A 14,669-nucleotide genomic window follows, 5' to 3' on the forward strand; every position below is an offset into this window, starting at 1 on the left:
ATCGTCTGCTTTTCTAGGTGAAACATCGCGCCATAATGAAATGAAATCACAGCGCGAATTTTGTAAGATAAAAGTCGCTCAAATAAAAGATAGAGACGACCTCCTTTCGCAAATTGGAGATATTATAATCTAGGGAGTATATAAAAAGTTGTAAGAATTAGTGCCCCCCCCTCCCCGCTTCCCCCAAAGGCTTTGCCGGACATACAAAAAAATGCACAAACACACATTTTCACTTTTATATAATAGATGACCAGTGGGACCTGTGAAAATTCCACAGAGGACTTTTTTTTTTTTAATATATTAGGTATGGGCAAAAATGGGCGGACACTGATGGGGGACCTAGTTTTGAAAGCCGATTTATCATAATTTTTTTGTAGGTTTCTGACTACTTTTTGATTGTATTTGAAAGATAAAGGACTAAACTTAAATTTCCAAAAAGAATAAAATATTTGTACACGTGAAAAAAAAAAGTTATGAAAAATGTTTTCACGGCAAGCTACTCAATTCAGTTAAATAAATATTAGTTTTCTGGGTCTATTTCAAAGATAATTAGTAAAGCCCTAAGATATTGAATTAAATAAGAAATAAAAAAATACCTTGTTTGTACAAAACAAATCAATTAGCCCAAAACCGAGTGATTCTGCCATTCGCAAAATGCAACAAACTAAATTTTTTCTAAACACGGAATATACGGAGGCCAAAATTTCAGCCAGTTGAAAGATGCTGAAAATGACTTCATGTAATTAAAAGGGAGGAAGGGGTGTGATAACCCCCCCCCCCAGACGTGCATCCGTACATTCCTATTCTGAACGTTTGTATAAATTTTTCCATTTTTTAATTTAATTATTTTTTTATGTTCCTGTTTTTAAATTAAGTTTTTTTAATTATTGTTCAATATTATATAACAAATATGTTACGCCGAGAGCTTCACATTCTTGCGAGCAAGAAAATTATTAAAATCTTGCATATAAAAATTATGCAAAACCTGTAATTTAAAAAAAAAAAGTAGAAATATTTTTTGCAATTATAATTTTTTTTTGTGTGAAAATATTAAATAAACAATGCTTAATTCAATGGTAATATTGGTAGTTCGAGAAATTCATTTTTCTTCGAGTTATATCGAATTCATTAATACAAACTTTAGGGCTTTTTTCATAATGTTCCTATAAAAATTATTTTATTTTATTTTTATTGTTACAAATTGCGATGCTTTATTTATATAAAAAAAGCAAAAATAAATTCTTGCGTATTTTATTTACTACTGAAAACCATAACTTTAGTAAAAGTATTTTTTGTTTAAACAAAATAATACATTTCCACTAAGATTTAAATAAAAATAATTTGTCCATTACATTCTGCGATCACTATTCGATAAATACTGAAAATTTCATTAAAATTGGTTAATTTCCTGATTTTTGGTGAATTTTTAAGTAAAAGGAGGGGTCAAAATGTTTATACATTTTGAACATCGGCATTCATTTTGCCCGTACATATAGTATATTGATGTTGGCATTCTGTGGGCATTCAACGTAAATGGAGACGACCTAATATTATTGTACCTATTTACAATACCTCCTCACGGGACAGAGTTAGACACCAGGGTCGTTTTTTAACGTGGAGAAAAGGTACAAAAATAAAAAATTGTCTCAGTCGTGAAGGATTTCTCCTCCACTGAAAGAGGATGAGAAATGGAAGTGCCGCATCTGAAGAACAGATACTACACTTTGATCTTGGCCAAAAGGCCAAGCCACGCTGCAAAAGTATTTATCTAAGCTAGCAGGGATGCCTAATGTAGCCCAGTCATAAAATATGCTTAAATATGATATTTTAATTTATGTAGATTTCGTATAAATTATTATAGAGTCAATTTTCTATCGATTCTTATATATTATAAAGTTGTGATTTAAAAAATTAAAAATATATTCGTATGACTTAGGTAGGAGCAGCTGGAATCAAAACCAAAACTTATGAAGAAAAAATATGTGTATGTATGTATATATATATATATATATATATATATAACTTGAGTTCCTTCAGTTATAATCGAAACCGAAACCAAAATTTATGAAGAATTCTTGGTAAAATTATTTATTACAAGAAATGGAAGGCCATAACAATTAAACGAAAGAAAAAAGATGCAAGGATGACACAAAATAACACACGCTATCATATTAATATATAAATATAGAAGTAATAAAACTTGTTTTTAGTTTTGCAAGTTTATAAATTTTCAAATGAAATCAAAATAAATGTCAGGTATGTCTAGTCTATATAAATAAAACAGATGTGTGTATGTGTGTGTGTGTGTGTGAAAATTTAACCAATAAACTCTTAAACTACTTGTCACATAACACTGTAATTATCAGGAAATAGTAATCACACACCAAAGATGGTTTATAATGTGTAAAATCTTTGTTTGGATGGATGAATAACGCATACAAAAATATGTTGGCAAGTTGAAATGCAAAAATGTTCATTTCAACTTGCCAACATATTTCTGCTACTTTTTTTTTTGCGCATGTGCAAACGCATTCATAGCTTGAAGTGGTTAAATTTTAAATCTTTTTTATCAACCTGTTAGTAGCTCAAACAGTAGGTAACGTGACTGGAGTGCTAAATGTTTTGGTTTCGATTCTAGCTGATGGGACCCAAATCATTTTTTTTCAACCTTTTGAAATCAATCCTATATATTGGATACAATATAATAATCAATAGAGAATTGGTTCTATAATAATAAATACTTATATTTAAGCATATTTTACAACTGCCCCCCCCCCTCTGGCGCTAGTATAGATATAATTTTATTTATTTTTGTATTTAAAATACTATATACTACATATTATCATCATCGTTATTATTGATGTCATAGAGTAGTATAAAATAATATACTTTGCTGTTACGTATCCTATACTAATTTATGATTTGATATTTTTTTTTTCTCTCCATGATGTTTTGAGGGTCGCTGAGGAAAAACTTTTTGGAAATATCTAAAGTATAAATTAAATATTCCAAATCGTATGCCAAATATTTATTGTGTTTGAATTCTTTAAACTAATCTAAATAATGTGCTAATTTTATTTATTTTAACCCACTCTACAATAGCTCTGTTTGAGCAAAGTGTTTGACCATTGAGCTAATATGAAAGAACTGCAGTATTTGGAATATTTTAATACCAAGAACTCCTGCAAGAATGATATTGCGCACCTGAAATCTCTGCGAGAAACTCATGCTGTTAAAATTTTTTATCAGATTTTATTGCTCGATTGCTTTGGAATAATTTCATGGTATTTGATGAGGAAAGTTCTGATAATTTTGAACAAGGTACTTACCTTCCGGATGCAACAAACTAAACCAGACTGATTATCAGCAAATAATCCAAGGCATTTGGAATCAACCTGTTGTCAACGAGGGACAAGAACATACAGATTGAAATTATCAAATAAAAACGTTTGGAAATACAAAAATTATAAACAGCATCAAACAAAAAAGATGATATGGTCTACCATAACATCCTAAGATTCTACTTTTTTTTTCCTTTATTAGGTGACTAGCAAGGATATCTGGCATTGCTCAGGGTGAAACTGTTACATATTTCTATTAAAACTTCACTTCTTTGTTATAATAGCAAAATCTGACAGCTGAAAAATTGAATTTTCATTAATAAAACAATTTTTTTTATGTCGATTTCAACTAAAAGCAATGTTATCTGCTTCATTGTCACATCGCAATTAATTAAATATTACTGGCATATTACATTTTTTTTTACAAGTGAGTCACCACTAATCAAGGCCCGAAGGTCACTCAAGGATAAGGGTAAATAAGTGTACAGGAGTAGCATAGTAATCGTTAGCGGTTGAATTTGGGTATAATTTGATTATTTAAGGAAACAGCTCAACAGGGACTTGTTTACATTGGACATTAAGACAACCATATTGCAGTCAACTGGAAAACATGTCAGCAGAACAGAGTTCCACAGGTGGGTAGTTCATGGAATTTGTGTTTAGATTTAAGCAGAGATACATAGTGGTTGTAGCTAGTCGAGTGTTTAACTTTGGCAAGAAGGTATGATAGATAATGATAGAGCAAGCTTGCAATGTCTCTTGTGGAAAAGAGTTGCAGGAAAGAGAAAAGAGCATCACCTACTAGGTTTCGAAGTCAGTTTTGAATTCTGTCAAGGCAAGATGGGATCTCCGAGCAGCTCTTATTCAAATGTGGCAACAATACTTCATTTTAGGATGTTTATACAGAGAATTGCATCGGCAGTGAGATACCTACTGGAGGAGTAAAATGATCCATTTTTCCAAAGACCTTGGCAATGGATTTGATGCATAAGCTCTGTCAGAATTTTTACCTTTGTTTTTGAATTGAACAAAACTTTAAAAAATATTGTGCATAATTTTTTACATTTTTATGTTTAGATGCATTTTAACTGATTAATTTTTTTTACAGAATAAAATTTAAATTTGCTTGATTACAATCCTATTAACATGGAAGTGCCCCAGAATCCTTTGAGGCATATAATGCTTTATGAGTTCAAGAAAGGAAACACAGCAGCCGAAGCAGCTGAAAATATTAACAGTTTATGAAAAGGAATGTGTGAATGAAAGAACTTGCAAAAGATGGTTTGCGAAATTCAGAAGTGGAGATTTCACTTTTGAAGATGAAAATCGAAGAGTATGTCCAGTTGAGTTTGATAAGTTTCTTGAAGCAACTCTTGAAGAAAATCCTGCTTTATCAGCTGAGAAATTGACAATAAAACTGAATTCAAACCATATAACTGTTTATCATCATCTTCAACAACTTGGAAAAATTCCTAAACTTGGAAAATGGATGCTTCATGAATTGTTTGAAAACAATCTCAAATCTCGAGTCGATATCTGCTCTTCTCTCCATTTTCGCCAACTTGTTTCACATTTTTTTTTTTTGATAGACTTGTGATTGGTGACGAAAAATGGATCTTTTATCAAAATGTTAAGCGTCGTAAATGGCTTGGTAAAGGGGAAAGACCTCAGCCACATCCGAAAAGAGAACTTCATGGGAATAAGGTTCTTTTCAATATGGTAGGATTGCCAAGGAATAATCCACTTTGAATTGTTACCACCTAATACAACAATTAATGCTCAAATCTACTGTCAGCAATAAGAGCATTTGAACAAAGCTTTGAGGGAAAAAAGACCTGCTCTAGTGAATCGAAAAGGGCTGATGTTTCATCAGGACAATGCACGATCCCACACAGCAAGAATCACCCCACAAAAGATTGAAGAACTTGATTGGGAGAAAATTCCCATCCATCCTATTCTCCTGACCTTGCCTCTTCAGACTACTATTTGTTTCGTAGCTTACAAAATCATTTGGAAGAAACAGATTTTGTAACATAGAAAGACGTTGAAATTGACATTGGTGAGTTCTTTTAATCAAAGCCAAAAGGATTTTACAGTGATAGAATTAATAAGCTCGTTAATAGATGGAAAGAAACTCATAGATAATCAGGCAATTGATTATATTGATGATTAAATATATTGATGATTGAATCTTTAATAAAATGTAACATTTGGTCACTTCTTTTCTTTATTCATAAATTTGAACAGAACTTACGAGATGACCTGATATTTCACATCACTAGTGAAGGTCAGTGCCAGAAACTTGGCAAGACATGGCGCTTCCTCATAAGACGAGAGCAATTCACTTCAATTGAGATCAGAATGTTGATGATGGGAAAAGAGATGCTGAGTTTTCGCTGGATTAAAATTAACCAGACAACTTCCCCCCCCCCCTGCAAGATCAGAAGAGAGAGAATTAAAGAGACCTTGATCATTGCCGCCCTTTTAAGTATTGCCATAGATGTTAGTGTCATCTGCATAAATGTCTACAAATGAGCTAAGAATGTGATTTCAGAGATCATTGATGAAAATCAGGAAGAGAGCTGGGCCCAGGATTGAACCTTGAGGGACATTAGCATTGATACTATGAGCTTCTGATTTCTGCCAATCGTCAACTACTCTTAAAATCCTTTCTCTCTGAAAGTTTTAAATAATTTAGAGGACATTTTTTATTTCCAGCTTTTCTGTAACTGAAAATAAAACAAGTATTTCCATGATTCAACGAAAAAATGATTTTGCTATGTTTTTTGTAACTTGTGATGTAAATACAAGGGAAATAACTCATTTCTCTCGAATTGGCCAAAATTTTTGAAAATTTTCAGAAATTAATTACCTCTCTTGCTACTATATGAGATATTAGTTTTATAATGCCAGCAAAACTTGCAAATTTCTTCAAAAACAATTTTCTTTAATGATTTTCTACCTTATCGTTTTTCATAATTTTTAGATATGTTCATTACTATAACATGACAATGAAGTAGAGAACATTGGTTTTACTTGAAATTCAATATTTCGAATTTCATTATTATAATGAAGAAGAACCAAAACTTCTATCAATATCTCTATCTGTCTCTCTGTCCTCCTCCCTCTCTGCACCCCCTCCACCCAGCCCATTCCTCTCTCTGGACACACACCCACACAATTCGCATTTACAGATTCCTTGAGGAATGAATTTGCACAATAAAATCACCTTGATGAAAAAAATCAGTTACTTCTCTTTAATTAATACTGGCTGGAAAATCGACCATTCTCCTAACAAAACCTGTACCAGTTTGAAGTCCAAGAATGAATATTCTTTTCTAAATTTTATATATTATTCATCCAGAGCATCACCAATCAAGAAAATATCAACTTTGTTGGTGCTTGTTTTGTAGTTTTTTTTTACTTTCAGCTGGACATGCAAACATACATATAGACAACTGCCTGGTCATGAAAAAAACCCCAAGAAAACGGGACTTGAAAGTAAAATTTTGTAAGCAAAAGAAAAAAAAAATTGGCAGATGCTGGGTGCAAACTCACATACCTCAAGTTAGCAAGCGAACACTTTCAACGATAGGCCTATGAGGATGCAAGATGTTATATTGTTGCAAATTTAGCTATTTAAAATGAAGGAACATAATGTTTGGCGCATGCGTGGTTTGCAAACCACATCAAAAACAAGGTTTTCATCTGCCCCCCCCCCTTCAAACAAAACATTTCTACACAAAATAATTGATGATTCTTTTTCAATTTTTCAAGTGGTCTGAGAGATCATTCTTTCTAACAATATCACGTTCGTGCCTGTACAATGTGGATGACAAAACTTTTTAGTGGACATACGAATACACACACAGACATTTGAGATTTATATAATAGACTGGAGGAGATGCCCAGCGTTGCTTGGTCGTAAAAAAAAAAAAAAAAATTGTGAGAGGTGTACAGGAGGAGAACATAAAGATCAGGTGCCATCAGCCAGAAGCAAAATACAAAGCAAAATTTTGTGTGCGCAAAAAAAAAAAGAAAGACGCAGCCAGGCATGAACTCGCATAACTGAAGTTAGTAATCAAATCATTTTACCAATTACGTAGGTGCTACAACATTACAAATTATAGTTATTTAAATGAAATAAGGCATCAATGCATGTGCTGTTAATGTTATAAACTTTGTTTCATTAAAATGTCGTCAAAACATTTCACTCTGCAATTTGTCAGTTTCTTTTTTGTTATTATTGTGTTTTTTTGCGTTGCTTTTAGTGTCCAAAATTGTCATATGAATTAAAGAAGTTTTAAAATGTTATAAAAAAGTGAAAGTTCTTTTTGTTTTTTGTTTGTTATAATTAAAGAATCGTAATTGGATTGAAATTTTTGTTTCTTTTAAATAAAAATTAAAACCCTCAGTTGATTTAAACCGCTGATAAAAAAAAAAATTAAATAAGGAAATTGTTTTTTGCTTTAATTAGCTGCCAAAATTACAAAACAACCCTGTTTAAATGAAACCACCGATAGGTTTGCATGAACCCCCAAAACTAATGGTTATGAAACAACCTCCTAATCCACTGGGCCCCAGCGCTCATTATGAAATTACGTCAAAAATTTTTCTATTTAAACAAATTTAGAGAACAATGGTTGGCATATGTGCAGTTGTTGAAATCGTTTAAAAAAAGATGATTTTAGGTGACCCCGCACTTGATATAAAATGCAATGTCAACACTCAGTAATTGATCATTTTTCCAATTTTACATATTATTTGTTCGATAGAACACTCTTTCTAACAATGCTGAGGGGAAGAAGGTAAAAACTTTATGGACAAACACTTTTGCCTACACGGCCATGAACGCTTATGACGTCATGACTTTGCAAAATAAACATTTTAAACAGTTTTAGTTTAATACGCGTGTGCGACTTGCGAAAGAAAAAAACGCGAAAAGCCCCCCCCCTCCAAAAAGTGGTCAAGCTGACCAACACAGAATGAATCTATTTTCTAATTTTCACATATTATGCATTCAGGGCATTGCTCTTTTAGATGGTATCGACTCTCCTTTACATATTAGATTATGTGTGAACATCTGGAAAACTGGGTAGAAAGAATAAATTATATAAAAAAACAAAATCAATTTAGAATTTAGAGTCGGGGATCAGTTTTGCATATAAAGTTAAATATAAAATAATCCTTATTGTTTTGGTCATTCTAGCATTTTAGGACAGTTAACCAAAATATTCTTTTAGTATGTGTAGGTAGTTAGGTGTGGGTTTACGATCTTGACAGTCAGATTTAGGGTTAATGATAAAAAATATAGAATAGCTCAGAAGTGAAGGTTATATTTACATTAAATTTATATACAAAATTGTTTCCCAATGTTAAATTTTTAAATAATTGTTTCATTTTTTTTTCTTTTTCACATGTATTGCTTAAAAAGAAGTAGAATATCATTGGGAAGGGGGGGGGGTAATGAAGAGTATTAACCAATGAATTTATGGATATAACTATATATGCTGGAGTGTTTTTGTCTGAGGAAGAAAAAAAAATGACTGGAAAAGTCCTCACCTCTTGATATTGGACACAACACGAGTAAAATTTAGCCCAATGTTCCAATTGTAGTTGGCAATATTCTTCTTCATGAAGTTGATAGTCCATAGCGGCATTACGGATCTGGAGAGAAAGATAGATTATTTTTATAAATCAACAATTTCAAATTTTGTAAGAAATACACACCGGGGTGTAGTATTATTATAAACTTCTGATTGGTTCAAGTCTGATTTCAATAACTAATCAAAATCAAGTATTTTATAAAAGTCATTTTTCTACTGCTGAAACTGAACTCCAAACATACAATAAACATGTATAATACAAGAATCTACAAGAAGACAATAAAAAAAAAAAAAAAAATTAACAATGGTTGTCAATTATGAAACCAAGCCTTACAAAACTTACAGAGTTGGATTAAAGTGTAAAGAAAAAAAGATCTGTAAAGATCTATTAAGTCTGTGATCAAGAATTATTGAGAAGATTTTGCTGATCTCACTTTTAACGGGATCCATTTTAGATGGTTAGTTTCTTTTATGGCACATCAACCCTTTTTGGTATGGAATTTTTGAGATGAGGATTGATGATTTGGATTGCTATTCTCACCTTTGTTATGTTCAGTGTTTGGGGCAACCAATGTAATCTCAGACAGTGAGATAGCAAAAAAATCTCGAAATCTTTTATAGAAGGACATACACGAAAACGCACACACACACAAACATTTTCGCTTTTATATATATAGATGAACTAATTTTTAAAGTGTTTTACAATATTTTGAACATTATTTTATTGTTAAGTGGATCTGACTGTTTGCTAATGGATTTTTTTTGATTGTGTCTGACTTTTTGTGTTGAATGATTTGAAATCTCCCAATTTTCAACTTTTCAATGTTCTCTCTGGATTGGCCTGGGATCTGTCTTTCTTCTTTTGACTTTCTGAAGAGGGAATTGGATATAACAGCCTGGATAATTACATACATATCAAAACTTTCAAAATTAATTCAGTTTAAAATTTATATTTGTGCATATGCAGAGGAGCACTTGAAGTCTTACACCTGCCAACCAACTAAAACCAAATTGCATTTGTTACACAGCTCCAAATATATCAAGCTTCAAGTCTGTAGACCAAAAATTGACAGAGTAGTTTGATAGAGACCATTCCATACACACACATTCACAGAAAAGGTAACTAAAACCTTGAATTTAATACTTCATTTATTGATGTTTATTTGAGATGTTTCCACATTAAAATTTAAACACAAACTGAAATCCAACCTCAAATCTTTCCCTAAGTCACATGATCCAGCTAACCAATCAACTAACCTTAAAGACAATCTATCCTTCATAAAAAGGTGTTGCAACATTTTTGTTACAATATCAGATTTGGACGATTATAATGACAAACTAAAAAAAATCACCATATAAAATATATTGAATCTCTTTGATTTAGCTTTTCATTTTGACAGCAGAGGGAGAACTGATTTAATATTGTCATTCTTTACCTGGAATTCTTCACACTTCAAAGTTTCTCCAATGGAATTGATACTGCTAATTTTTATTTGGAACAACTATATTTAATATTCGCAATTAGCTAATTTTCTTTTCTCTATGATATAATTATTTCTTTTGCCTTCATGTTTTTAAAATCATTTTCCTATTGCAAGAATGGCTATGCACTAGAGAAAATAAAGTAAAAGAATCAATAATTACTTCAGCTTCCACAGCATTAGTAACTTCTTCTTTGAGGTTGTCTTTGCTAATAGTTTCTTGTCGAGAATGAACTGAACGTCTGTAAACCTGAAAAGACAAAGATGATTTAATAAAACAATAAAACACACAATGACGCATGTAAGAGTGCAATACATTTAAATGACAGATCTGCGATGGAAAAATTTTTTTTTTTTTTTTTTTTTTTTACTTGCCTCTCCAAGAGGGCAGAGTTAGACACAAGGTCAGTTTTTAATGTAGGGGGGAAACCAGCTCCCCAAAGAAGTACACTCTGGTTAGTAACAAAAATAAAAAATGCATCAGTCATGAAGAATTTCTCCTCCATTAATCGAAACTAAAATAGTGTAGTGCAGCATCAGAACAGATACTACACTTTGATCTTAGTCCGAAGGCCAAGAAAGAAAAAAATATTTGATTTTAGCTAAGATGTGAGTGGCCAATGGAAAAAAAAAAAAGAAGAAGAAAAGTGGTTTGAAAGAAATTAGTCTTTAACAAAAAAACAAAGAAAACTTCTGAATTATAAGAAAAAGCAAAATTTTTATTAAGGAGTCATTACTTATCAAGGTTAAAATGCCACTTGAGGATAAGGTTTTGTTTCACAGCCTGTATTAACCCCCTTTTGGGTCACTTACTGCCATATTGATAAGAACTTTATATGCTTCTTTATATCTTCAAATATTTATTCATGATATTTGGTTTGGTTGTTTTGTAGAGGAAATGTGTTGTTTTTGGCTTTACAGAACATGATTAAATTTTGCAAAGGGAAAGGAAAAAATAATAACATTAATGCTCAGTGCATTTTAAGTTAAGAATTTTTTATTTTCAGACAGCTTGATCTTGTAGTGCCAGTTCAAAGATGAGTTAATGAGTTTGTGAGGTGGTCAGCAAGATAACACTGTGATGATTTGGTAACAATGGTTGAAATTGGGCAGAATTTGATTATTTAAGAGGACAGCTCAACAAGAATTTGTTTACACTGGACTTGAAAACAACTATGTTGTAAACATCTGTGAAGCAGCCTCGCAGTATGTGTTCCAAAGACAGGTAATTCTAGTAAATAAAATGTTCCTGGAAGTTCTACTTATGGTTTTAGGTATACAGAAGAAAGGGAAATCATTGACAGTGGTTCTAGTTAACCAAATTTTTGTTGCAAATCTTTGATGGGGGGAGGTGGGCATGGATTGGAGCTCAGTCGAGTACTTACCATGAAAATAACGATAGAGCAGAGAAATATTAGTAACATTTCTCTTGTGAGAAAGTGGCTATAGGGAAGAGAAGAGGGCATCTACTACTAAGTTTTGAAATTAGTTTTGTACTCTATCAAGGCAGGAACGGGCGCTCTGAGCAACACCTCCCCAGATGTGGCAACAGAACTCCATCTTAGGACGTATTGGACTCTTGTAATGATTTACAAAAAAAGGAGGGTTTCATATCCCTGCTTTAGATTTGACAACCAGAAATATCAGAGGCCATTTTGTGGTTCCATGCTGAGATTGCAAGTCACTTTAGATCACATAGAAGTTATGTCCACTGAAGTTGATTATTCCTTTTTGGGTCATTTTTCTATGACAAGAATGGCTCTTCACTCAAGAATTTAAATTTCTCAAAATAAAACATTATTACTGGTTTTAAACACGAGTTATGATTTTCTTTAGAAGAAAGATCCTTTTTTTACAGCAGGGAGTGAGACCACATGATTGACGATACAACCAATGTCAAAATCGAGCACCGAATTTGACAAAAACAAGCACATAAACAAGTTCACAACAAATTGAGAGATATTCATAAAGAAATTCAATGATAAACAATCTTCAGAAGACAATATCATTACTTAAACCTTCAGATAACATAAAACAAATTGTCTAAATAAAACTAATTACTGAAAGCCTATATTACAAATCAAATAATGATGGCTTACATTAAGAGCTCGGATGATGTCCTGAACACTGAAACAACCAGGATAGAAAATTTTCTCCATGTAAACATCCCTGGGATCACGATGACTTGGTATCCACAAATCAGCAGTTTCTGGGGGTCTCAAAATCACATCATTCCACTCTTTGCCAGGAATCTGCTCACTAGGTAAAAAAAAAAAAAAAAAAAGTATTGCATTTAAAAGCTCCAAATAAAAATAAAATAAAAAGAAAACTTATCTTAAAAAAAAAACAAAAAAAAAATTGCATTTTATGTTTTTTGCAATGATTCAATAGTTAGACTGTTTTACAGTATGAATGATTGTAATAATTACATTTAGGTTACGGATAGAAAAGGCAAATAGTTTTTCATAATTAAAAAAAAAAAAAGAAAAGAAAACTACTTAATCCAGCCCAGATGAATTATTTTTTTTAATAATATACAAACAGAAATTTGCAAGGTAGAGAACTCATTCTTACTTGAATAATATTACAAGAGTTTTCTACATTACAACTGAATTCCTTTTTCTTTTCTATATAATTTTTAAAATGTGCACACATAAAAAAAAGCCAAGCATGCGGGATCCCCTCCACGAGTGAAAAATTTACTTTCACCATGACTAATGTTGATGCAAAATTTTTCAAATATCTAAGGCGTGATTGTTGAGAAAAGTACAAACGAACGGACGAAATAGAATTATTAGGTTCAATCCCTCCTTTGTCAGGGGACCGAAAAACTGAAACGACTTCATATTTTATAATTTATTTGAATTCTCAGACTGCTGTTCTCATCCTGGATGGTATTTTTAGCCAATGTAACTTCTAATCTTCTTTAAGTTGTCTTATGAACTTGGATGTCAGAATATAATTAAAAATTACTTTCAACTTTTACGCAGTCTGACTGTTGGACTGAAAGTTATCTGCTTTAATGCGTTAAATAAAATGTTTGAAATTCCATACAGATTCTCAAGTTTGACAAAATGTATCTGAGGAATATTGGAGGTTACATCGGCCGAAACGTTGTGAGAATGATATCCGAGATAAGAACAGTAATCAAATAATCCAAATTATCTTTAAAATAACTTCACCACATCCTTGGCAACACCGGGTAGGTTCAACTAGTTGGCAATAAAATGAAAATTGTTAATGTAAGCTGATTCACCTTGGAAAGAAAGCCATTCTTGCAACAGGTTCCCCCGACGTACTACTCCACAAAGTCCACAGATGTTCAGATGTTACACAAAAGTCAGTCAGATCTTCCTGAAAATGAAAATAAAATGAGCATTTTATTTTGGTTTTCATATGAGCTAGCATTGCAATGATGAATACAGAAAATGTTTATGGCCTGATGCAGCATTTACCTAGGCCAGGTTGAACTGGCTTCTGTCAAAGGAGGAAGTTCATCGGCAATATTAAATTTGCGAACAGTTTCAAATCGCATATATCAGGGAAATGATTAGCCACTGACAAGAAAAGTGTTTTTAACATGAATATCAATACACAAAAAAAATTTATAGGAGCATGTATGTATATATATATATGATAGAGAGAGAGAGAGAGAAAAAGAGAAACTGTAAAAGGCATAATCTGCACAACTCATTCCACCATTATATATAATTTGCTTCAGTTCGTATTTATTCATTATGCCTCTCCATTGTATTGCCTTCTATAAATTACTTTTAAGTACTAAACAATGCTTACGTTTTCACATGGTGAAGTATCAATTTTGGCTTAAAGAAGAAAAAATGTAAATTTACACACAAATCAATCAGATTGATTGAGCTGATGACATTTTTAGTTTGAGAGGTTTCAACTGTCCTAAACAATTCCAATCATTTTCAACTAAGAAAGTTAAAATGAAGAGAAATGTAAGGAAAAGGAAAGAAACAGGAAGTCATTCTTTGATGAAACAAATTACCCCCCTTCCCCATCATGAATCATCTGAAGTCCTAGCCTTTACAGCAAAATTAATGTTTTCGATATTCACAGAGAAGTCTGTAAAAGAGAAAAGGAATGCAAAATGGAGAGAGGAAGAAAGAAAAAAAGGAAAAGAGAAAAAAAGATAAATGAAAAAAAAAAAGAAAAAAGAAATAAAATTCAACCAAATAGCGACAAAAAAAAAAAAAAAAAAAAGGAGGTAAGGCTCT

At 31.9% G+C, this 14,669-nt stretch overlaps 1 protein-coding gene across 1 annotated transcript in view; it reads right to left on the minus strand.

Annotated features, from left to right (window-relative positions):
• The window catches only part of LOC145292894 (nuclear pore complex protein Nup160-like), a 122,418-nt gene that overhangs the window by 61,012 nt on the left and 46,737 nt on the right, over positions 1–14,669 (minus strand). The window contains exons 10-14 of the mRNA XM_080139030.1: positions 13,685–13,782; positions 12,528–12,687; positions 10,592–10,678; positions 8,904–9,008; positions 3,330–3,395 (exon numbers count right to left, since the gene is read on the minus strand). Coding sequence (XP_079995156.1) covers positions 3,330–3,395; positions 8,904–9,008; positions 10,592–10,678; positions 12,528–12,687; positions 13,685–13,782 — 516 coding nt within the window. The remainder of the gene's footprint in view (positions 1–3,329; positions 3,396–8,903; positions 9,009–10,591; positions 10,679–12,527; positions 12,688–13,684; positions 13,783–14,669) is intronic.

This window comes from Euprymna scolopes, chromosome 14 (genome assembly GCF_053919585.1).
Source record: "Euprymna scolopes isolate OS-2025 chromosome 14, ASM5391958v1, whole genome shotgun sequence".
Classification (NCBI taxonomy): domain Eukaryota; kingdom Metazoa; phylum Mollusca; class Cephalopoda; order Sepiida; family Sepiolidae; genus Euprymna; species Euprymna scolopes.